This window comes from Phodopus roborovskii, unplaced genomic scaffold (genome assembly GCF_943737965.1).
Source record: "Phodopus roborovskii unplaced genomic scaffold, PHOROB, whole genome shotgun sequence".
NCBI lineage: Eukaryota > Metazoa > Chordata > Mammalia > Rodentia > Cricetidae > Phodopus > Phodopus roborovskii.
Window position 1 is genome coordinate 24,600,575 of NW_026126540.1, and position 26,788 is coordinate 24,627,362.

Here is a 26,788-nt window from a genome sequence, read left to right on the forward strand (position 1 = left end):
ATATAAATCACTCCAATTAAATGCTTTTCCTCTGTAAGAGTTCTGTGATCTTCACAGCAATAGAAACCATAACTAAGACAGAAGTTGGTGCCAGGATTGGGGTATTGCTATGATAAGCCTGACCATGCTTTTGTGTGAATGAATATGGACCTTAGGACTGTGGTTTAGAGAATCAAATGAAGACTTTAAGTGCTGATTAATGGGGACATCCTAGAAGTAGCTTGGAAGACAGTGGTGTGAGTGAGATAGTATAGGTGATGGGGGCCTGGATTAAGAGGTTTTCGAAGAGCTGGATTTTCATGTTGCCTAGAGATTGTTCTTGTTATATTTTTGTGAAAAAAATGTGGCTGCATTTTGACCTTTGCCAAAAAGTCTGCCCATAGAGATTTGGATTAATTTTGTTTTATAGAGGAAATCTCAAAATAATCTAGTATATACTCTGTTGTTTGGTTATTAGTGTTAACTCAGGTGAAGATTTATATTGAAAAGGAGCAAGCTGAGAAAGGAAAAGTACAAAAAGTAAAATTTGAGGAGAAAGGGAGAACCAGAAAGTAGAATGGACTTACCCTGTGTTTAAGGAGATAAACAGATTAAGAAATGGAATAAAGGGAGTGGTGACCTCAGTGCAAGATCCTAACCAGCTAAGTTTCCAACTTGTGAAAATGAATTAAAGAAAAACTTAGAGCTGGGTGATGGTGCATGACTTTAATCTCAGCACTCAGAAGGCAGAGGCTGGTGGATCTCTCAATTGGAGGGGACAGCTTTGCCTATAATCAAAATTCAGGACAGCCAAGCAAAGGCAGTGAAGGAAAGCATGAAAAACAAAACAACAAAGCACGCAAGCAAACAAGCAGACAAAAACACTGGTGAAGATAAAATTGAAAGAGGTGGCAGTGTTCCAACTGCAGCAAGCAGCAGAATTTGGTGGCTTCAGCCATGTGGTTCTGGCTTTACGAATAGAAGAAAGGGGTTACAGAATTTGTTTCCAGGACTAAGGAAAGCCCCTAAGGCCAGACATATGTCAGGGGTGTCCTTGAATGGAGGCCTAGAGAGGCAATTTCATGAAGTTGTTAAGTTGAAGCCTGGATTGCCTTGGAGACCCCCAAGATTTTGGAGATGCCAGAGCCTAGGAACACCTGGTGAGGAAAGCTACTGACAGGGAGTACAACCAGCCCAAGTGAGAGAAGTATGTTGCAGTCAATATACTTCTCTAAAGGAGTTGGAGATCTGAAGAGAAGTTTGACATCAGACATGGAGATGCAAAATGTGGACTTTCCAGGCTGGTTTTTGGTCTTGCTTTGGTCCAGTACTTCCTCACTTGGCTCCCAGCCAAGTATATCCTGTGCCATTATGTATTTGAAATATGTGATCTGTTATTTGATTTTGATTTTATAGGAGATCACAGTTAAGAGATTGCATGAATCTCAGAAGAGACTTTGAACTTTGGACTTTAAACGTTGTTGAGACTATAATAGATGATGAGGACTTTTGAAGTTAGACTAAATGCATTTTACATTTTGTGTTGTAATATTGTTAAAAGCTTATAGCCAAGGAGTGGAAAGTGGTAGTTTGAATGTAATTGCCCCCCCATAAGCTCACAGAAGTGGCAATATTAGGAGGTGTGGCTTTGTTGAAGGAAATGTGTCACTGTCAGGATGGGCTTTGAAGTCTCCTATGCTCAAGCTGTGCCCAGTGTCTCAGACTCCTTTCTGTTGCCTGCAGGTTAAGATGTAGGGCTCCAGCTTATTCTCCAGCACCATGTCTGCCTGTATATCACCATGTTGTATTATGATGATAATGGACTAAACTACTGAAAATGAAAGCCACCTCAATTAAAAGTTTTTCCTTTATAAGAGTTGCCACAATGATAGTGTCTCTTTGCAGCAATTGAAACCCTAAGTAAGACAGGGTGATATGGGAGGGGTTGGGGGAAGAGAAAGAACATAGTCAAAATACATTGTGTGGAAAAAGTTTCAAATAAAATATGTAAATGTATTTGAAAGACTTTTCTTCAAAAAGAAAATGTCATCTACAGGCCTTTTTGGAAAACAGTTATCTAGAGAAATGGTGGAACTAAAATGATTCAGATGGTGTTTGTTTCATAGGCATGTAGAATGCAAGTAAAAAGGCCATTGCACTAAGGCTCCAGAAGACAAACAAAATAAAAACAGATGAAAGCAGATGTTATGTAGCAGAGCCTCTTCAAGGAGGTCCTAACAGGACAATGTATGAAGCTTTGAAGATGAAACAACCTATAATACCCCCAGGATGTAGGAGATGACAAGAATATTTTACACACTCTCTCTCTCTCTCTCTCTCTCTCTCTCTCACACACACACACACACACACACACAGTCTTTGTAATCTTTTCACAGAAAAGCTGCATGCATGCTTGCATTAAGTGGGCAGGCCCAGGATAGAGTCCAGGTATAGTGCTGTTCCTGCATGTAAATAACTTGCTTTTGTTTTATAGAGGCTCAAAGCTAAGAGATTGTGTTGAGTTTTAAAAGATTTTTTTTACTTTGTATTTCTGAACAGTATTAAGATAGTTAAGACTTGTCTTAACTATCTTAGTTAGGGTTTCTATTGCTATGATAAAATACCATGGCCAAATAATTTGGAGAGAAAAGGGTTTATTTGGCTTATACTTCCATTTCATTGTTCATCATTGAAAGAATTCAGAACAGGAACTCAAACATGGCAGGGGGCTGATACAGAGACTATGGATCGGTGCTGCTTACTGGCTTTTTCTTCATGGCTTGCTTGCTTTCTTATAGAACCCAGGACTACCAGCCCAGGGATGACACCTAAGAAAATGTCTTACAGCTGTATCTTATGGAGGCATTTTCTCAACTGAAGTTCATTCCTTGCTGATGACTTGTGTCAAGTTGAAACTATCCAGTACAATCTACAAAATTGTGAAGTTCTATTGAATGCAATTTTCATTACAGGATAATCATAATTAGAAGAGGTGGAATGTTGAGGTTTGAATGTGAAATGTCTTCCATAATTTCAAGTGCCAAAACACTTGATCCCCAGCTATTGGCATGACTTTTGGAGACTGTAGAACTCTTGAAATGTGGGGGTTAGCTGTAGGACATAGGCTGCCAAAGGGGTCTTTGGAGGTTATATTTTGTTTTTTTCTATCTCTTTTCTTCTTAGTTTTGCTGCCATATCAGAGACTTTGTCACATGCTCATGACACAATGGAACCAACCAACTAAGATGCACTATACCTGCTGAAATCATAACCGAAATAAGCTGTTCTCCCATTAAATTACTTTAAAGAAGTTTGGTTGTGGAGGGGATGGCTCAATGGTTAAGAATGCTTACTGCTTTTCCAGAGCACATGTTTGGTTCCCAGCATCCATACTATGTAGCTGACAACCACCTGCAACTGTGGTTGCAAGGTATTTAACACACTCATTTGACCTCAAGTGGTACCACTTGAACAAATCTCTCTCTCTCTCTCTCTCTCTCTCTCTCTCTCTCTCTCTCTCTCACACACACACACACACACACACCACAGACATAAAAATAAATATCAGTCCTACATTTTTTAAAAAAATATTTCTTTTGTTGTGTATGCACATGTGCCATGGTGTCCTTGTGGAAGTCAAAGGACAGCATGCAGGAGTTACTTCTTTTCTCTTTCATGTGGGTTTCAGGGATCAAACTCAATTTTTCAGGCTTGTCCGCTGGTCACAATAGCCCTATTTTGTTTTCTTTTTTAATTAAGTGTGTGTGTGTGTGTGTGTGTGTGTGTGTGTGTGTGTGTGTGTGTATGTGTGTATGTATGAGAAAGAGAGAAAGGTAGGGAAGGGTTTTGAGAAGGGTTACTAAGTTGCTTTTGCAGGCATTTTGTCAATCCCAAAGAAAAGTAATTTAGGATTATGGAGAAGAAGGAGTGGTGTTCTTGGGAAGAATCAGGCCTTAGGGCATTCTCAGTACAGGAGGGACCAGGTTAGAAGAAAGTAGTGCAGACATTGTCATCAAATCCACTATATCATTCAGCAAAGGGATAAACCTCTCACCACTTCAGCCAGCATTGAATAATTCCAGCCACTTGTTGGGTGGTGGGTTGGGCTCTGAGTCTCCAGAGGAGTCCTGGGCTAGATTGCAAAGATCCCTGCCTTTATGGGCTGCAAGCCAGGAGAGAGCCCATGTGAATCCAGGTATCATGAGTTTGTGGGGGCTGTGTGGGAGGTGTAAGCAGTTTGCTTTAGGTTGTGATACATTTGATCAACTGTTCAGGGTAGGGGGTTGATATTTTTTTAAGTTTATGAGGTGTTGAATATGAGGTAGGAGATCAACTCTACGGCACAATAGACCATAGCGGGGAAGAGGGGATGAAATTTAGAAAACTGAGCTGGAGATAAGTTTGGAAGAGTGATTGCTCTAGACCCACTTAAAGATTTTCTTAGTCAGAAATACAGATGCACTGGAAACTGCTTTCATAATTATTTTTTACTTGAATCAGAAAATAGACTTAAAAAAAATCAGCTGTTGAGGTTATGACCCCAGAAGGAGGATGAAAGAAAGATGTACAGAACAAAGCTGAGCCATGGGGTGGGGCAATCGTCATTTATTTATATGTAGAATAAGATAGTGATCTGAAATGTCAACCTGATATTTGCCAAATTGTGTACAGATGCTGGCTTGAAGTTCAGGGTTTTTATAGAGCAGCAGCACTTAGTCCTTCAAACATTAGCCTAACCCTGGTGGCAGGAGAGTCTGCTAACCACAGAAGAAAAGCCTGCTAGGGGAGAATACCCCTAAAAGGTTTGAGATTGGGGTTCTTAGGGGACACCAAGGAAATATTATCTTTTGGCATAAGAATGTTATGAGAAGAGTATTAATGTTGCAGACAGACAGACAACAGCACTGGGAGGAATGCATGAGTTCTGAGGAGAATTCAGGCCCATGTGGCATAGTGGGGTCCCTTCTTCCAGTTTTCACAGGAAGTGGTGTGGGAAGGAGATTGGAAATTTCCCCTTTTGGTTTGCTGGGGTGACCAGGGAATAGTCAATTAAAGAATAACAGTTAATGGGTAAACATCTTCTCTGGTCATTTGGGGGCGGTTAATAGGGCAAAGAAGGCAAGCATCCAAAGAAGCATTATCACTTTAGCTACATAATTGTCACAGTTTAATCGAAATGAAGGAGATTTATAGAAACGGCCTGACCGTTGAACTGGAGATTCTGGGGCTGCTCCTCTCAGTGGCTGCTGGATCTTCCCAGTTCTGCAAGAGAAGACTGATATGCATAGATGGAAGGGTACCCAGGGAGCTCAGGGGGTTGCCTTATCACCGAGGCAGATAACCTGAGTTTGATTTCTGGATCCCGCGTGGTGGTAGAAGAAGAGAACATGTTTCTGAAGGTTGTCCTTTGACCTCCACACACTGTGTGGGGCTCATACATCCACATGCATGTACACAGACAACAAATAAAGTGTAATAATTAAAAAGGGTGTGTGGAAAGGAAAGCTACCAGACACCCTTTCAGCAAGGACTCCAGAAGGGTCCTTGGGATCCCCTCGTAGGGGATCTGTGCTGAAGAACCCACCCCAGGGATGGTTTTGAAAGGGCAGAACATGTGTGTGTCCCTTAGCTAATTGCTAACTCAGTGGGTTTATATTAAGTATCACAATAAAAGTCATAAAATAAGTACAAGATAGTATCACACAATGCAAATTCTTCTGAAAAAGACAGACAAAAATGTACATTGACAAAGAGTTGACAGGAGCGACCACCATTTATATTTTGCTTAATATAGCATTAGGGATTTTCATATTCTGTAAGCTCATTTGCATGCATTTTAACAAAGGTACACACTGCAGATCAAGTTGGTGCCACAGAACTATACTCTTTAAACTACCTTAACAGGTAACATATATGTGTGCATTATGTATTGCATATATGATAAAAATGCTTTCACAACAGCTGCATGGCACATAGTGTGCATTTGTACTTAGCATCATCTTACTTAATAGTGACTCGAATTGCACTCATCTCCACACTTTTCCACCGTTGGAACCAGTGGTGATGTGAAGCCACCTCAGCATGTATGTACCTAACCGGTACCACAGGTAATGTCCTCTCCTGCCTGTCTAATGACTTCTCATCACCTAGTGATGATTTGGAGGGTGAGTTTTCTCCTTGAGCTTCCATATGTCTCAGGAACTCTTGTGAAACCTACTTGAAGTGCTTGTCTAACACGCTGCTTCTGCTTGTCGCTTGACTCATACCTCTGATGTAGTGGAACTTTCCAAAAACACAGCCTGTTCCCTGTCTAAAATTTATGTCTTGTCTGCTTCTGAATATGGGGCTCCATTACCTCATTCTCGGTGCCCTCATTTGTTTGTCATCCCTGAAACCAAGATGGCATTGTAGGAGACAGCAGGGAGCTGGAACTCTAAGCTCTAGGCGTGAGGCAAAGACATGTTTATCTTCTTTTATGGAGCCATGGAACAACTTTACTTAATGTTCTTCTAGTCCTGTTTCACTCCTGAGACTTCATAGCTCAGTGACTTGCACTTTCCTAACTTGGCACTTATTCATTCCCTCATCTGGATTGTGGAGTCCATTCCATTGCTTAAAACTCACCCTTGTTTTAATAACTGGATAAAATGTTCTGTGCATTACTCCTGAATGCATAAGACTATGAAAAAGGAGGGTGGCGTATGCAGAGGAAGGGCATAGGGTATGCATGTTTGCATGACAAGGACATAGAATAGCATTGTCTCTAGGGGAAACCAATCTCTCCAAGGTATGCACTAGGCATTCTTTTCTCCCAGGTTCCCAAATGCTGGACTTCTTATGTGCTGGGTGTCTGGAGAAAGGGAACATTGCCTGAGTTAATGAGGGCAGAATTCGTGTAGTTTGTCATGAGAGTGTGTAGAGATGTACAAGGAAAGAGCTGAATGATGTATATCAGAGCTAACTGAAAGGGAAAATTAGAGAACAAAGAGAAAAATTGATATTGGAGTGCGCACAGTGAATCTTGATTTCTAGGAACAGTAGGATGAGAGATAGTAGCTTAGGGCAGAGAAAGTGGCTAGGTTTGGCTCAGTCAAGTACAGAAGAAAGACCTTGTTCAAACTAGTTTTCCAAAGTGACAGGCTTTGAGTGCCAGTAAATAATATCCGGACACACTTCCATGGAAACCTCCTAATGTGTCCTCACAACCTCCTGGGAGTCCACTGTGACATAGTTAATGAGAATACATGTATACTGATTCTTATCAGTATGTAGGCCTTGATTCACAAGGCAAAGGAAGGGGAATGATTCAGGGGCAAAAATGAAGATAAAAGAAATTTAATGGAGCAAAGCAGGAAACATGCATTTTTTCTCAAAGAGAATCCCATAGAGTTCTACTTCAGATGAGCTCCGAGGAATCAACGGGTATTCAAAGCACTGAGACCTTCTGCTTAACTCGGAGGCTCTAAAGACACCTTGGAGGGCATGGAGGAACACACCATGGCATGCATTTTTAGGGTACAATAGAGAGTGTGGCAAAATATTGCTACAGGTAGCAATGTCTCTAGACAATGGAGACATAAGCAGACAGGAATGAGTTCAGCAACAAGTGATTGGCTCTTCAATGACATGGCTGGCTAAGGACTATGTTACTTCTGCTTCATCTTTTGCTGAGTTAGTTCTGGAGTGACATTTGTAGGGTATACCTCAGTAACCTTAGACTGGCATGGCTCTGGTACCTTAGAATATCCCTGGCCAGGTACCTTAGTGTAGCCCTGATCAGGGACTTTGGTATAGTTGGGCTCTGAGGTGTTTACATAGACAGGTTCAGCGACATTGGTAGAGCATGGCCCAGGCATTGTGGTATAATCTGGCTGAGGGATGTTGGTAGAGCATGGCCCAGGCATTGTGGTATAATCTGGCTGAGGGATGTTGGTAGAGCATGGCCCAGGCATTGTGGTATAATCTGGCTGAGGGTTGTTGGTAGAGCATGGCCCAGGCATTGTGGTATAATCTGGCTGAGGGTTGTTGGTAGAGCATGGCCCAGGCATTGTGGTATAATCTGGCTGAGGGTTGTTGGTAGAGCACGGCCCAGGCATTGTGGTATAATCTGGCTCAGGGTTGTTGGTAGGGCATGGCCCAGGCATTGTGGTATAATCTGGCTCAGGGTTGTTAGTAGAGCATGGCCCAGGCATTGTGGTATAATCTGGCCCAAGGACAACTGTGCTGCCTGGCTCAGGCACTTTGGTATTACATGGCTCTGAAATCTTGGTGTTTCCTGGTTGTGGAACATCTGTACAGCATGGCTCCGTGGTGGTCATGGGAACAAATTGTCCTTGTGATGGAGGCTCACAAGGTTGCTTCACTTGATGTTGTTGAGGCTGAGGAGGTGCGGTAAAAGGCTGCTTCTGCTGGTAAGAACTCATTCTTCAAAGGCTGCTGACCCTAGAGACAGGACAACTGATTAGGTAGTTTTGAGGAAATTGGTAGAAGCCCATTTTTTTCATTACTTTTCCCTATGAATTAAAGATTTCTATTTCCCCGAGCTGGATGGAAATCATAGCTTGCTTTTATAGTTGTTACTTATTTTTTTATACTATTTATTTGTATTTTATGTACACTGGTATTTTGTCTGCATGTATGTCTGTGTGAGGGCATTGGATGCCCTGGAACTGGAGTCACAGACAGTTGTGAGCTGCCATATGAGTGCTGGTATTTGAATCCGAGTACTCTGAAAAAGTAGCCAGTGCTCTTAGCTCCTGAGCCATCTCTCCAGCCTAGTTGTTACTTATTTTTAAGGAAAAAAAAGATAAAGGCAATTTGATAATCTCTGTATAAGAAATAAATGGTTATAGGCAATTCCTTTTTTTCTTCATTCCTTCCTTCCTTCCTTCCTTTCTTCCTTCCTTCCTTCCTTCCTTCAGTTTTTCAAAACAGGCTTTCATTGTGAAACAGTTCTGGATGTCCTGGAATTCCCTCTGCAGACCCGGCTGACCTCAAACTCATAGAGATTCTTCTGCTTCTGCCTCCCCAGTGCTGGAATTAAAGGCATGGGCCACCACTGCCCAGCTATAGTCAATTTTGTTATGAGGCACACTTCACATTTGTCAGTTACAGATCCCAGGAGACACTAGAGCCCATTCTTCTGTGGCTGGCAGTTGTAGCTGCTTGTCTGGAAGATAGATAGCTACAGGCAGTTTGCTTTGTGACTGAGCCCACAAACAGAAAATGGTGCAGCCTCCAGTTGCAGATTATTCATTATATAAGGCTCTATGTCCTGAACTAAAAGTACAGGATATTTGTGAGGTGGACAAGTCTTGGCCTATGGGAAGAAAGGTCAGGGATTTCTCAAGATCTTGCCTTATACTAGTCAAACACCATGGACACCATTGTCTTTTCTCTCTGCTGTTATTCCCTTCTGCAGAATAGCACATTAAAAACTGTTTCCTCTTCACTAGTCTCTTGAATTTATTACTTTTTCTAGTCTGTATGACTAGGGCCCTTTTATAATTTTTTCCTCTATTTTTTTTTAAAAAAAATCTATGTATAGACCATAAAGCATAACAACTCAAACCAACCAACAGTAAGTGCCTAGGATTGAGAATCTCTAGCTTTTCTGTCATTTCAGAGAATTGTAGAGCAGAAATATCTAGAGAGGAACTCTCATAGGAAGGGTCCCTGTGAACCTTGCCTCATGCTTGCATGAGTCACATCTGAGCTCCAATTCACACTTTTCCTCTACATTTGTTTATCATGTGTTCTCACATGCTTGTTCACACAGGCTCACCCATGGCGACTTCCCACCCAAGGCCTCTGCCAGATTCAAAGTCTTCTTCCTTCTTTTATCCTAGCAAGAACCTGACTATTTCAAGTAAACCCTGTATATATTCATGATGGATTATAGGTTCATGGAACAAAGAAGATTTTAAGATTTGAGCACCCAAATACATAGAGCAGTGCCTTTGATGATGACAATTCTCAAGATTAGAGGATGCCTGGTCCTGTTGTTGCACCCACAGCTTCCTGTTAGCTGAATGCTGTTCTTTATAGATCACCCCCCTTTTTCTGATCCCCAGTCCTACATAATTTGAGAGGTAAGTGAAACATCTATAGTGAAAATAAAGAGGACAAACCTTTAGGTTGTCAAGAGTCACCAGCCGAGATCAACACCACAGAGTGACTGTTAGAAAATTCTAAGTGGAGAGTCTTACCTCAGATGATGAAGCTCTCTGGACTCTTGGATGCAGTGAGAGATCTCTGGCCAGCTGGATTTTTATACAGAAAATGAGCCCTTCCTTAAGGAAGTGAATTTTTGGAGTTGCTCTGCCTTCATTCCAGCTTTTGTGGAGGAAAAGCTGTGGTTTAACATTGTATTCATGCTTACTGTCTGATGGTGATGTCACCTGGCCTGACTCCATTGTCCACCCTTCTGGTGTGACTGCTATGATGGGGATCAGGCTTCTTGACATATTAAATCAAAAGGAAGTGATAGATGCCTTGGACTAGAACCAACCCTATCCACTAATCCTGTTCAGCTTTTCAGTGTTTGGAGTGGATGAAGAAGTATTTCTAGTTCTTCTGGAAGGTCTTAGGGACATGGCAATGAAGAATTCATGTGTCAGTGGAGTCCTGCTGGTGAGGGCAAATAGGATGCTTAAAGTATGAGAGTTTTGGAAACCAGTTCTTTTCACTATGGAGGGGGCCCTTAAAATGACAGGCTTCTTTTAAAAATCATACATTGAAAACTTCTGATTACCAAATAATATTATGCATCTTTGAAACAAAGTGATGTTTTGCTTCACACGAACATTGTGTAAATATCAAACCAAGGCTATCAATATATGTAGCACTTCAGACTTTTATTTTTTTTTTCTCCAGGGAAAATGCGTTCAAAAATCCTCTCAGCCATTTTAAAATATATTATACATTGTTCTTCACTAACCCAAGGTGCTATTAAACACCCCTATCCCTACTACTGTTTCCAGCTTCTGATAAGCATAATTCTACCTTCAGTTTTCATAAAACCATGTGTTTTAGATTTTACATATGAGCAAGCTCATGTGATATTTGTCTTTCCCATTTTATTTACCATAGCGATCCCCAGTTCCATCCATATTGTCACCAATTTGAAAAAGTTCTGTCCTCTGCTATAGCCAAATATGATCCATTGTGTATGTATCCCATTACCTTTATCCATTAATTATAAATAGGGCTTCAATGAACTTTGGAGTTCAGTGGCTCCTGTAACATGTTGCTGGGAGGGGGGACATACTTAGTGGTGGGGTTGCAGGTTTGTAAAGTAATATTACTTTCAGTCTTTTTCTGTTTCTGTAAACGCTGTACTAACTTACATTTCCATGAATAATGTAGTTGAACTTTTCTTCCTCTGTATCTTGGCCAGGGTTTGTTGATTTTTGCTTTGTTGATAATGGCCATTTTGGGCCATTGGTATTTGGGCGATGTGATATTTCCTTGTATTTTTGATTTGAGTTTCTATGATGTTTAGGGATGCGGAACTTCTCCTTTTAAATGTATCTATTCATATCTTCACTTGAGAAATTCAGTTCTTTATCCTATAGTTTTATTGGGTCATTAGGTCAGACATTTCTTTCTGTTGCATAATTTTACTATTTTATATATTGTGGATATTAATATCCTTTCAGATATTCAGTTTAAAGGATTTTTTTTTCAGTTTTGAAATTGTCACAGCACTGCTGCTTTTTTATTTTATTTTACAGTGCAGAGCTTTTGGGCTTCATTTAATCCCATTTGTCAACTTTGGCTTGTATTGTTTGTGTAATTTTAAACTCCTTTATTGAATATTTGGGGATTTCACATCATGCACCCCAATTATGTTCACCAACTGGTTCCCTCCAATAAGTCCCATTATCCTTGTTGTGTCCTGCATAAAGAAAACAAAACAAAGTAAGCAAGCAAATGAAAGCAAAACCAAAAAACCCCAGTAAACTAAAACAGAACAAAAACCACACCAGGAACAGAAAGATCTCTGCTTTTCCTTCTATCCTGCCCATCCACCACTTCTTCATCCATCCTGTTGGCACTGGAGGCTTCAGTGTGTCATATAGCACACCCTTGTTCCATCAACTTCATTGCAATGAACTGGCTGGTTCAAGGCCTCTGGTTTCTGTTACACAAAACAGAAATAAATAAAATTCCAAAAGGAAATTTAATAGGCTGGATGGATGGAGAGATGGCTCAGCAGTTAACAGCCTTGGCTGCTTTTTCCAGAGGTCCTGAGTTCTATTCCCAGCAACCATGTGGCGGCTCACAAATATCTATAATAGGATCTAATGCCCTCTTCTGGCATGCAGGCATACATTCAAAGCACTCATACACAAAATGGAAATGAATAAAATCCCAAAAGTTGTTTATGTTTTGTGTGATATTTAAGTGTTTTCCCAAGCCAATATACTGAAGAATTTTCCATGCTTTCTTTCAGCAGTTAAAGCAATTTTCATCATATATTTAAGTCCGTTCGAGCTATTCACAGTTGACCTTTATAACTAGTGAGGGATAGACAACCTGGTGTTATTCATCAGCATACATAACTTTGCACAGCACCGTTCATTATTTATTGAGGAGTTTGCCCCTGCTGTGTCATGCTTCTTGCTCCTTTGCTCAATGCAGTTAGCTGTAAGTGCATGGGGTTTATTTCTGAGCTTTCTATACTGTTACACTGGTCAAGGAGAGTGAGTTTATACCAGTATCATGCTATTTTAGTTTCTGCAAGTTTGTAGTGTGCTTTCAAGCTAACTACCGTGATGCCTTCAGTGTAGTTTTCTAGACAGATTTGACTATTTAGGGGACTTTTATGATCTTAAAAATTTCAGGATTTTTGGTATTCCATTTTTTTTTTATATTTTGGTAAGTATTTCATGGATATTTTAACATGTTAAATACCTCCAATACATGGGTATAGAATATCTTTCATTGTGTTTGTATTATTTTCAAGTTCTTCTATGAGTGTTTCATAATTTCCATGTAGATGTTTTCATCCTAGTGTTAATTTTACCAATATACATTTTATTATTATAGATATTGTAAATGGGATTGTTCTTGTAATACTTTTTATAGAACATATGCTATACATATGTAGAGATGTTATGTTGGTTTTATTTCTTGTATTGTTACAGAATTGGTCTATTAGCTTCAGCACTTTTTGTGTTCCCCATATAGTTGTCCATATATAAGGTGCTGTGATTTCTTATCTTTGTGTTTCTTACATTCATAACTTATTTTAGGAGACAATCACATTTCTGGATCTGCAGGTATTTTTGAAACTGATAGTAACTCACCATGTATTCTACCCTAGCTTCTGCTGAGATTAGCAGGCAATGCTCTGGCCGGGCACACTTTGCTTTCAGGGTCTATAGCAGCATGAACTGCTGAACTCAAATGGAACACTGGGCTTTGTTCTGCTGTCTGATAAACATCACTAGTTAAGCACTGCAAGTAATTAGAGCTGCTGGATACTGAAATTGTCTCTTATCCGTTGGGCTGCTATATTAGTTACTATTCTCATCACTGAGGCAAAGTACTGAACAGAAACAACTTGAAGGAGGGCCAGTTTATTTGGTATCTTGTCTCTTAAACATACGAATGATAGCACAGAAGACACAGAAGCTGGGATTGCTATGTTGTAGTGTGGTTTGTTAACATCTCAGTAGATCAGGATGCAGAGAACCAAACCAGAAGTGAGACAGACATGTGATACTTGAAGTGACATATCTCTGGGCCTTATATCTTTATATCTACCAGCTAGACCCAATGTCTGAAAGGTTCCACAGTCTCTGAAGATAGCTGCCTTTTCAGAATCCAGTGATCAACAAATGAGCTTCTAGTTAAGCCATAGTTCATAGTTAAGCCATAGTAGCTGCGGGATGTATTTCTTTACCAACAGATACCACTATTGGAGCCCAGCAGTTGAAAGGAGTTATGGGGTGGGGTGCTGTGGTTCCATAGCTCAGGATGAATAGGCTAACTACTGTTCAATAAAAGGCTAAACTCTTTGGTATGACAAAATAACTCCTGAGGTTTATTATTATTTAAAGCTCAAGTTGCTCTGTGTGGAGTCTAAGGCTGGAGAAAACTCAGGTAATGACCTATTAGTTGTTAAAATTTACTATGAGAGTCTTTTCATTTCTTGGATGGGCCACTGGTTATAGAGTGAGGCTACATCTGGAGACTGGATATAGAGGAATCCAGTTAACACTCCAAGTGTTCTGGGAGTGACTAAATCAGCATTGCAGATGTGAAATGCTGTTATCTGGAATCTCCTCCTTGGTGGTGTTTCTGGAAGGAATGCTGTACCACCACTAACATCTCCACACTAGTTTTTGTGACTTCTGCCTCCTTATTTTATTTCTGCTTTGTACCATGTGTTCTAGTCATGATGCTTATTCCTGCTTTCTGCTTGAGCAGAAACCAGAGTGGACTTTCTATGAATCATCCTCAGAATGGTAAGAAAGCTATCTGTATACTTCACCCTAGTTTGAGGGTCCTGGATATTTCTCTGTGTGTCATGGTGTGCTGACTTGGTCTACTAAGTGTGACATTCACTACATATACCATGCACATTACAGTTTATAGATGTCACTAAGAGTGGACAGTGAAAATTACCTAGATATCCAGTGGTGTCAGCCTTCTTTTGTGTAACACAGAAACAAGAGAATCTCTGATTTTATGAGTTTATAGTTGCCATAGTTTCTTTGACCATAATAAAATTAACCTTAGGTTTCTACTGCACAGTTACCCTTGGTACACAATCTCCTATTAGACATTGCATGTAGGAAGCCTGAATATCCACAAAACTCTACCACTGTGTTACCTCCCATGAACCTGATACCCCAGGCTCAGCTACCACCCTCAGATCCTTCTATACATTTTTCTAAGCCACTTTATTCCCAGAGACACTCTTGTCACAGTTGGTGCTCATCAATACACTGTTATTTTTATAAATAGATCCATAGCTTCAGGGAGGAGAAAGAGATTGGCAGGAGGAGGGAGGAAGGGATGAGAACTATGAAAACGGGTGAAAGTAAGGAAGAAAACAATAGAAAGATAGCACATACTACTCTAAGGCAGATTGTTGGAAATGGTTCACTGTTTTATAAAATAGTATAGAGTAAGATGAGAAGGTATGCCTACCCCGTTCCCTTCTCTTGCTAGTGTCTGACCAGCCATCTCCCTCTGGGGTAGTGCTAGGACCACATTACCCAAAACTTCAGTCTCTGATATCAATTAGGTTTCATTTAGGGTTAAGTTCAAATTCTTTCCTCACAAAACACCTTTAAGGAACTCAGTCACAGAGAGCTCAGAGAGATGTGCTACTCAGTGGGGCTTTTGCCACCTGTCACTCTGTCCTCTATAATATTTCCTGAGTTTGCTGGGACCTGTTTGTGGATTATACTGAGGTTCTCATGTACATTCCTCATCTGATAATTCAGTTGGAAACTGTCTTGGCCACCCCCATTCTGATTCACAGCTCTCTCTTCATTGTTTTAGAGTTATTTGATCACCCATTCTGAGGTCCCCATGGCCTCTTGAGGCATGTGTGGAACCTCAAAGTACAGGGTAGTTAATTCTCAAAGACACCAGGTTTGCCAGTGGAATTCTTCTGCCAGTAGGAAGTAGTTTCTGTTAATATCACCAGGGAAACCCTTCTGAGACACATTTTTATTACATCCTCAGAAGGTTACCTATGAGTGAGACCTAAGTACTCTTGGTATTTGGTGGTCATTATGTTTTCACTTTTCTTTTAGTTACTATATTTTTTATAAAATACTTGTATTTTATTGTTATTTTATGTATGCATATATGTGTACCTGAGTGCCAATACTCGTGGAGGCCAGAGGCATCAGATCCTCCCAGGGTTGGAGTTACAGGAGGTTTTAAGAAACTTCACATGGACTAAGAATCAAACTCTGGTCCTCTGTAAGAGTAGTAAGATCTCTTAAGTTTTGGGTCATCTCTGAAGCCTTTTTTTTAAAACTAATTTTATTCCCTCTTAATCCTTCCATCTACTAAGACATTTGAAAATAACCTATATATGCATCAAACTTTGTTTCAGATTGTTTAAGAGTAATCTGGGCTTAGGCTAAGATTTCTAATGTACCTGGAATGAAGGGGTGAGTATACATAATTTTCCAGTGATATAAATCAATGTTTACTCCAGATCTAGGCACACATTGCTTGATAGATCAGTATAAATCTTTGGAGTGGATCTACAGGTTTCCCGAGAGGCTCTGAAACTAGAATTTCAAGTAGAGGTGTACTGTGAGTTCCTAGTTGTTGAGTTTATTCATTTTCTGGCATATTTGTCATACACTATAGCATTTGTGGTACGTGACCGTGACGAGACACAGATAAAAATCAGCAAAGGAAATGAATTCAGAGGGTGGAATCCAGAATGATCCATTATGACTTGCGGCTTAATCATTCTCCATTGCAATCACATGGGCAACTTTGAACTCTCTCAGCAATAGTGAGTGAAAACTCATACTGTGTGTTTCCAGGGAAGGTTACCAAGCTTTGGTGTGCTTGGTTTCTATTGAAGCTGACTAGATACTCTATAGCCCTTTTGGAAACCAAATTGATACAAAATGGTGTAGACTCCAAAGTCTACAACGAAAGGCATTTAATAAATTATGTCATTAGCACAAACTGTATGTGGTAGCCAAAAATGTTAATATGTTAAAAATCACTGTTATGAGGCATGATAGTTCAAATGGTCAGAGTTCATCTACTGAGACTCAGTAATATCATTAAGATGAATATGTCTGAAACATGGCAGAGTCAGTAAGGGCTTAGAATGACTTAAAGAAATAAGTATTATAAATTATAAATCCACAGCAAATGTTTTAACAATTTCATAATCTTAAGTCCAACAAATCCCTAATACAAAATATCCAGGAAATATGAAACACTGTGCAAAGATCAAATCTAAGAATAATAGGTATAGAAGAAGGTGAAGAAACCCAAGTCAAAGGTGCAGAAAATATATTCAACAAAATCATAGAAGAAAACTTTCCCTACCTAAAGAAAGACATGTCAATAAGAGTACAAAAAGCTTAGAGAACACCAAATAGAATGGACCACAAAATAAAGTCCCCTCGCCACATAATAATCAAAAACCAAACATACATAATAAAGAAAGAATATTAAAAGCAGCAAAGGAAAAAGGCCAAGTAACATATAAAGGTAGATGTATCAGAATTACACCTGACTTCTCCATGGAAACTCTGGGTCAGAAGGTCCTAGATAGATATTCTGCCAACACTAACAGACCATGGATGGCAGCCCAGATGACTATATCCAGCAAAGCTTTCAATCACTATTGATGAAGAAACCAAGATATTTCATGAAAAAAAAAACAGATTTAAACAATACACATCAACTAGTCTAGCCCTACAAAATGTCCTGGAAGGAAAACTCCAACACAAGGAAATTAACTACACACACAAAAACATAGGCAATAGATAATCCCACTTTACAAACAGGCAAAAGAAAAATGGGGAGGTATCCACACACAATACCACCACCACCACCAAATTCAAAACAGATTTAACAATCAATGGTAATTAATATCCCTCAATATTAATTGTCTTAACTCCCCTAACCACAGACTAAAATAATGGATACAAAGATAGAATCCATCCTTCTGCTACATACAAGAAACATACCTCAACTTCAAAGATGATGTCACCTCAGAGTTAAGGTTTGGGAAAAGACTTTCCAATCAAATGGATCCAAAAAACAAGTGGAGGTAGCAATCTAAAAATTAAACTTTATACTAAAATCAATCAAAAGAGACAAAGGTCATTTCTTATTCACCACAGGAGAAATCCATTAAGATGAAGTGAAGAATCAATTCTGAACATCTATGCCCCAAATACAAAGACACCCACATTTGTAAAACTTCAAACAGTTATTGTGGGAGATTTCAACACCTCAGTCTCTAAACTAGACAGGTCCAACAGACAGAAGCTTAAAAAAGAAACAAAGGAACTAACAGAAGTTATGACCCAACTGGGTGTAACAGACATCTATAGAACATTCCATCCAAACACAAAAGAATACACTTTCTTCTCAGCTCCACATGAAACCTTCTCTAAAATCGACCACATACTCCCAATATAATAAACTTCAATAGGTACAAAAAATTGGAATAACTCCCTGTATCTTATCAGACCACCATGCTTTAAAGTTAGAATTCAACAACAACACAAGTTGCAGAAACCCTACAAACTCATAAAAACACTTTCAGCCAAGTGACAAGATACAAGATTAACAACAACAACAACAAAATCAGTAGCCTTACTGTATACAGATGATAAAGGGGCTGAGAAAGAAATCAGAGAAACATAACCATTTTCAATAGGCACTAACAACATAAAATATCTTGGGGTAATGCTAACCAAACAAGTGAAAGACTTATATAATAAGAACTTTGAGTCTTTAAAGAAATAAATTAAAGAAGATACCAGAAAATGGAAAGACCTCCCATGCTTTTGGATAGGTAGGATGAACATAGTAAAAACGGCAATCTTGACAAAAGCAATCTACAAATTCAATGCAATCCCTAACAAAATTCCAGCACAACACTTCACAGACCTTGAAAGAAAAATCCTCAACTTTATATGGAAAAACAAAAGGCCCAGGATAGCCAAAACAACCCTATACATTAAAGGAAATTTTGGAGGTATCACCATCTGTGACTTCAAGCTCTATGATAGAGCTATAGTCCTGAAAACAGTTTGGTATTGGTGGAAAAATAGACAGTAAGACAAATGGACTTTAACTTAAAACCCTGATATTAACCCAAACACCTATGAACACCTGATTTTTGACAAAAAAGCTAAAATTATACAATGGAAGGAGGAAAGCATCTTCAACATATGGTGCTGGCATAAATGGATACTGACTTGTAGAAGACTGCAGATAGATCCATATCTATTGCCTGTCAAATGAAGAATGGATGGAGAAAATGTGGTATATTTACACACCAGAGTACTGCTCAGTGTGTGTGTGTGTGGGGGGGCACAACAGAATCTTGAAATTTGCAGGCAAATGGATGGAATTAGAAGAAACTATCCTTAGTGAGGTAAACTTGTCACAAAAAGACAAACATAGTATATACTCACACATATATGGATTTTATACATAGAGCAAAGGATTACCAGCCAACAATCCACACTGCCATAAAAGTGAAGGAAAAAAGGCAGACCCTAACAGAGACATACATGGTCCACTGAGAGGAAAGGGACAAGATCTCCTGAGCAAATTGGGATTATGGTGGGAGGTGAGAGAGTGTTAGGAGAAAGAGAAGGGGAAAGGGGAGGGGAGAGGATGACATGGAGGGAGCAGGAAAATTGAGTCAGGGAAAGAATAGATGAGAATAAGAAAAGAGATATCATAATAGAGGGAGCCATTTAGGTATAAAGAAAAATCTGGTACTAAGGAAATGTCCATAGATCTACAAGGATGACCCCAACTAAGAATCAAGCAATAATGGAGAGGCTACCTAAAATGCTCTTCCCTGATAATGAGATTGATGACTACCTTATATGCCATCATAGAGCCTTCAAGTAACTGATGGAAGCAGAAGTAGACACCCACAGCTAAACACTGAGCTGAACAATTCGAATCCAGTTGAAATGAGGGAGGAGTGATGAGCAAAGAGTTCAAGACCAGGCTGGAGAAACCCACAGAAACAGCTGACCTGAAAAAGAGGGAGCTCATGGACCCCAGTCTGATAGCTGGGAAACCAGCATTGGACCAACCCAGACCACCTTAATGTGGGCATTAGTTAGGAGGACTGGGTAGTCTATGGAACCTCTGGTAGTGGATCAGTATTTGTCCCTAGTATAGGAATCGACTTTGGGAGCCCATTTCGAATAGAGGGATACTCTCTCAGCATAGACACATGGGGGAGGGCCTAGTCCCTGCTCCTAATGATATGACAGATTTGAAGACTCCCCATGGAAGGCCACATCCTTCCTGGGGAGCAGGAAGGGGATGAGATGGGGGTTGGGAGGGGGAAAGAGAAGAAGGGGAGTATGAGGGGACTGGAATTGACATGTAAAACAAACTTGTTGCAAATTTAAATTTAAAAAGTTACCAAAAATCATTTTATAATATAGATATTATATTATTTCCTTGGAAGTAAATCTTAGTTAATTGTGGTGTTTTATGTGTGATTTAATTTTTGTAACGTTTCTTTTTACAAATATGGGTGCCTTTATATTTGGGGCATATATTTGAGGCTTTATTTTGAAGTATTTTTCCTGTGATAAAGGTGAAATGACCTTCTTAATTTCTTTTGACTGATTTAATTTAAAGTGTAATTTGTTAGGTATTAGGATAACTACACAAGCTTGTTTCTTAGGTTCAATTTATTAGAAAATTTTCCCAACTCTTTACTCTGAGGTCATGTTTGTCTTTGAAGTTGAAGTTTGTTTCTTCTTTTGTTATCTTATCCATTATATTGGCAAATTAAGGCCATATTAAGGATATTGATGACCATAGATTGTTGATTCCTGTTATTTTTGGATTTGTTGTTGTTGGTGGTTTATATATGTATTTCCCTTTTTTGGCTTTTGGTAATGTGGGATTATCTATTGCCTATGTTTTTATGAGTGTTCCTAACTTCCTTGGGATGGAGCTTTACTTTCAGAACTTTCTATAGGGCTGGATTTGTGGATATGTATGGTTTAAATCTGGTTTTGTCATGGAATATCTCCTTTTCTCCATCTATGATTTTGTTGAATTTGTTTTCTATGTCTTTGTGCTGTACTTCTTTGCCTTCTTCTATACCTATTATTAGGTTTGGTCTTTTCACTGTGTCCCATATTTCCTGGATATTTTGTTAAGGATTTGTTGGATTTAACATTTTCTTCTGGTTCATCTGTATTGGGATGTGCAGGTCCTGCTGGTATAGAAACCCTAGACTCTGGTGGTGTTATATTACTCTTTATCTTGTTAAATGCGTACTTATACTGTCATCTACCCATCTCTTCCTCTAGTGGGTGTAGATGGGGCCTATGATTCAGGGGATCTCTTTTACTCCAATTGGTGCACGTGGGGCCTGTGGCTTAGGTGGCTGATCTTTCTCTTCTAGTGAGAGGAGCAATGCTCCAATGGTGGGAGATGCAGTGCTGGATGATTTGGGGTGTGAGGAGGGGTTCCCCAGGTCCCTGGGCTTTCTCTTCTGTTAGGGGCAGGGTCAAGGCTTCAATGATAGTAGATGCAGTGCTGGGTGATTTGGAGCTGCCCCCAGGTCTCTGAGGATTCTGTGGGTGGACTCAGAATTTAAGACTTATTTTTTTTATTTTTAATATTTAATATTAATTTAATATTAAGATTTGCCAAAGAAATGCCATGTGTGCTCCCTTTAAGTTGAGAAATACGAGTTCTCTACCTAATGAAGAGAGGGAAAAATATACTCTGAGGTGGATAAGATTAATGGCAAGTTATTTTGTTAATCTCTTACTGAGTCTAATTGTTAATTCAACTTTATTATATGCATGTGCTGAGGCTTGGGTTTTGAATAACCCCTGTAGGACCCTGTGTTAAAGGTTTGGTACCTAAGGGTATGCTATTAGAAAGCAGTAGACTACTACTGAGGACAGTGACTCCTATTATTTTGAACACAGTGAAGATGGTGTGTGTGTGTGTGTGTGTGTGTGTGTGTGTGTGTGTGTGTGTGTGTAGTGTGTGTAGTGTGTGAGAGCTGCCATATATGGGTACAAGGAATTCTACTCAGATCTTCTTAGTGCCAAGCCATTTCTCCAGATTATTGATAGAGCATGGGCCTCTCTCAGTAACCACGGTATAGCCTGGCTCAGGAACCTTGGTGTAGATGGGCTCTGAGACTTCTATGTAGCCAGGTTCACAGACATTGGTACAGTATGGACCAGGAACTATGGTATAACCTGGGTCAGAGATATTGGTAGAGCATGACTAGGAGCTATGGTATAGGTTGGCTTATGGGCTTACTTTCTTGGAACTGATTTTCTGTGTACATTTCACACAGAAAAACAGTTCTAAGAAAGTAGGATTTTCATTTTGATAGCTCCAGCTTTTACAGTGAAAAATCTCTGGCTTCAATTTTTATGTCCTTCCTTCCTTTCTTCCTTCCTTTTTCCTTTCTTTCTTTCCTTAATTCTTCCTTCTTTCCTTAATCTCTGGCTTCAATTTTTATGTCCTTTCTTCCTTTCCTTCCTTCCTTCATTTTTTCCTTTTCTTAATCCTTCCTTCCTTTTTCTTTCTTCTTTCTTTGCCTTCCTTCCTTCCTTCCTTCCTTCCTTCCTTCCTTCCCTCTCTCTCTCTCTCTCTCTCTCTCTCTCTCTCTCTCTCTCTCTCTCTCTCTCTCCCTGCTATGGATTAAAACAGGAGGAAGTTCTTTGGTTTCTGGAACCAGAAATTCAGGCTTCTTGGCCAGGTCCCTAACCTTTAGCTCAGATTACTCCAACTGGGCCTCTTGAAAATTGATGTGGAATGGGGAGGGGTCAGTGATCAGCATTTCTGGTTCTTCCAGAGGACACAGAAGTTGTAGAATGGGTGAATCATATGATTTCCTTCTGTGCAAAGAATCTGGGCCTAGGGAACTCGTTAGAAGAAAAATGTCTCCCCTAAGCCGGTGGGCAATTTGATATGAATGAGTTTGTATATCCACGAAAGTGGGGAATTCAAGAGGTCAGGAGGAAATGAATGGAAGAGGGAAGAAGAAAGTGGGAGAAAAATAGATAGAGGAAAAATAAGGAGGAATAAGAGGATAAAATAGGGGGAAGCTTCAAATTAATGAGAACAAAATAGATACATTTGGGGATGAGTCATTCTGTGATATGCCTTATGGTATGAGCTAGAAAGAGGGTAAAGGTTTATCAGGAGCACATGCTTCCACTGCCATCCCTGGGCATGTACTTCCCTTGACGCTAGCATTTGACTAGTTGTTTCCCTCTGGAGTGATGCCAGGGCCACACACACTTAAGCTCAAGTTTCTGGTACTGCGTTAGCTCTAGTTTAAAGTTGGGTCCAGGTTTCTTCCACATCAAACACCTCTCAGGAACCTAGTTATGGGAGCTCTGGCTAGATCTCCACTCCACTGGAGATCCTGATTTATGCTTCTCTGTCCTCTGCCCTCTATCAACCTGTTTATAAATGGTATTGGGTGCCTCTGTGGCTCTGATGACCTGATACTCAGCTTGGGAAGTATGTCTCTTTTATATTCCCCTCAGATTATAGATCTTGGTAATGTAAGAAGTTCCTTTTCACATTTATTTCTCTAAGAGTCTATTCTCTGAACGGCACTTCCTTTCTCCAGCCAAAACCTTTCTGAGGTCAACAATTTGAACTAATTTTACCCCTACCTTGTTGATCCTGTTTGTTTGGTTGCCACAGTGAATGTCTGAGGTAGATTTACTCTTCTGAGAAACTGTTTCTTCATTGTCAATGTTGCTTATGGCCAGAGATTTGGCTTCAATTGTAGAGAAGAAAATTCTGACAGATTCTGAGGGTACACCCCACATCCTCAGCTATCTTAGTTTTTTTTCCCATTGGTTTTCTTTTCAGGAGATGGGGAAATTTTTTTCTTCCAACTTTACTGTTCTGGGACTTTCTTGAGACCCGATTTTTAGCCTCATGGACCCTGCTCTCACACCTATCTACATACTTCTGGAGACTTTCTTTTCCTGACTCAGATTCTCTGATGTTGTAGTATTAGCTGTTTGTGAAAACCTGTAATACATTTACATTTGTGATATGAATGCTTGAACTTTGGCATCTTTGATCATCCAGTGGTCTCACCTAGTTTATGGAGTGCATGAGCTTATAAACAAAGCTTCTGTCTTCATCTCTGGGGTAACATATCTGTAACATAATCTTTCTGCTCTCTCAGAAAATCCTGAGACTCAAGTTCTAGCTGTCCATGGAGGCTGACTGCTTAGTAACATTCTTTTTAAATTCTCATTTTGGGCTGTTTGGTTAATGTTGTCTATGTCTCATAGTCTTTCTTTCTACACTTTTGTTGTAAAGGAGGCTAGCTTGCTTATAAGACTTTGTCCTAAGCTCTGATCATGTGAACCTGTGTTATATAGTGTGTTATGAAACATACACTCCATCTGAGATGCAGAAACAAAAAGACATTGCTGAAAATGGGCATCAGTGCCCAGGTATGAGGGAGATAGCAGCAGCAAAGACCTATGGTAGCCCCCACAAAATGATAGTAGAACCCAGAGAAGTTAAACCTAGTTGCAGTCATGCTGCCCAATGGTGAGAAGGGCAGAAGCAGAAGCCACTTCCAAATGCCCATAGTGTAAAATGATGCAATGGAGCAGAGGAGTAGAAGGCTATGGCATAGGGTCCAGCAACATGGAACCCAGTGGTGTGGAGATACAGAGGAAAACCAGAACATGGAGGCTGTGAATCAAAATCAATCAATTCAGTGAGCCTGAAGCTTAAGATGTTGACTAAGAGCAGACAAGGTCATCTGCATGGGGCCCCACAGGCAGCCTCTGGAGCTGAAGAAGTTGAGCATGTTGAGTTAGTAGTGGGGCAAATTAGGACTCTCAGTGAACTGTATTTTCTGAGATTTCAGAGAAAGTGCCATGGGCTACATGATGAATCTGGAGCAACACTATGCTTCTCAATATAGAATCCAGCAAAGTGACTGGATAGACTGCTTTTATACTCTAAAACAGCAATATATCTCATTTTTTTTCTTTCCATTTTTCTCTGCTAAAGAATATAGGCTGGACAGGCTTGAGATATCTATCTCTGAGAGTTAGAAATGTAACACATATTCTGAAGGAATATTGTTAACCCATTCTTTTCAGTCAACTTTCAAATGAGACTGTTTTACTTCATTTCCCTTTGCCTTCTATTTGCAATTCTTCCTCTATTTTTCTCTATAAACTCAATATGAGTCATTAGTTTTACCCTGAATTTTTTACTTTCCACATATACTCACAGTAACTGTTAGTAACAGACCACCAGAAGATGCTTTGCTCTCTAAAAAATTGGTTCTTAAGGAAGAATTAATTTTTATTTGATTGTGACAATACTTTCATTGTGGAGTTTCCTTTTTATCATTACTTCTTTTATTTGTTGTGATTATAAAATAATTACATAATTTCTTCCCTCAAATTCTTCTGTACACCCATCCTTCCTCTCTTACATTTGTGACCTCTTTTTACATTAATTGTTGTTTCATGCATGTATGTATGTGCATATAGATATGTTTCTAAACGAAACATACTCAGTCTGTATAGTTTTACTTGTTTGTACATTTTTCAGGGCTGGCCGTTGATAATGGATAACCAATTGGTGGGCTCTTTCTTGGATAAGACTATTTTTCCCACTCTCAACATGCTTTAATTGCCTATATTGCTTTGTGTAGGATGGAGAATTTATGGCATTTTCCTGTCCACTTTGGCATGTTCCTTATTATTGTCTTCATTCAGTTCATGTTCAGGCAGTCATATTAGTGAAACTTTATGGGTGTAGCTTCTGGTGTTCCTCAGAGACATAATCTCACATCAAACTCCCTGTGTCTCTGGCTTTAGAATCTTTCTGTTCCCTTTTCCACAATGTTACCTGAACCTTATGTTCAGGTAGCCTAGATTTATCTGTTGTGGAATATTTGTTTACACTGTAAAGATTTGTCTCTGCCTAAGACATCCTCTGATTGGTTCAATAAAGAGCTAAATGGGCAATAGCTAAGCAGGAAGAGAATAAATTGGACTTCTGGGCACAGAAAGAGAGGAAGTCAGAGGGATGAATCCAGGTATGCAGGATTAACCAGCAGACTCACAGAAAGTTGGATGTATGGTACTAAGAAAAGATAACCAAGCCACATGATAGAACGTAGATTAATAGAAACAGGTTAATTAAGTTATAAGATCTAGTTTAAAAAAAAACATAAGCTAAGGCCAAATTTTCACAATCAATAATAAATCTCTGGGTCATTATTTGCAGTTCAAAGGTGGTCCAACATGAAAGCTTCCTATTTATATCCACTGGGACTGAGCTCCACAACCCTATATTTTTGTTGTGATTTTTCTGTCATAGTCTTTGCCAGTTGCAAAAAGTTTCCTTAATGAGGGGTGAGGACTATACTTAATTTAGGTATAAGGATACATATTTATGTTTTGATAGTGCTTAATGAACACATATGCTCACACATACATAAGTAATAAGATAAATCTAAAAACAAATAATTTGATAAAGAGATGGGAATACTGAAGAAAGTGGATGGGAATGAAAGGATGAAGTGGCTGCTATTAAAACCTGAGGACCTGAGTTTAGATTTCCCACCTTGCATGTGCAAGCTGGGGACGATGCTGCACATCTATAATATAATCACTGGGAAAGAGAATAGGAGGGTGACCAGAGCCCATTAGTCAGCTTGTCTAGCCAATGGAATTCTGGGTTTAGTGAGAAACCTCCTTTCAAAAAATAAAGTGGATAGTGATAGAGTTAGACTCTTAACATTAACCTTCCGTCTTCACACATAGGAACATATGTGCATGAAAGCTTATATACACACACCATACATGCAAACAGACATACAAAATAATAAATAAATAAACAGCATTTATCCCTAGTGTACAAATGGACATTGGGAGCCCACTCTCCATAGAGGGATACTCTCTCAGCCTAGACACACAGGAAGGGCATAGGTCTTGCTCCAAATGATTTGACAGATTTTGATGATTCCTCCATGGGAAGCCTCACCCTTTCTACAGAGCAGAAGAGGTATGGGATGGGGGTTGGTGGGGACCATGGGAGGATG

The 26,788-nt window shown here is 39.6% G+C and overlaps 1 protein-coding gene across 1 annotated transcript; it reads right to left on the minus strand.

Annotated features, from left to right (window-relative positions):
* Positions 1-7,567: 7,567 nt before the first annotated feature.
* Positions 7,568-8,402, minus strand: LOC127233086 (small proline-rich protein 3). Its single transcript, XM_051199493.1, has one exon. The coding sequence runs from the start codon at positions 8,400-8,402 to the stop codon at positions 7,626-7,628; it is 777 nt and encodes a 258-aa protein (XP_051055450.1). The 3' UTR covers positions 7,568-7,625.
* Positions 8,403-26,788: the final 18,386 nt, after the last annotated feature.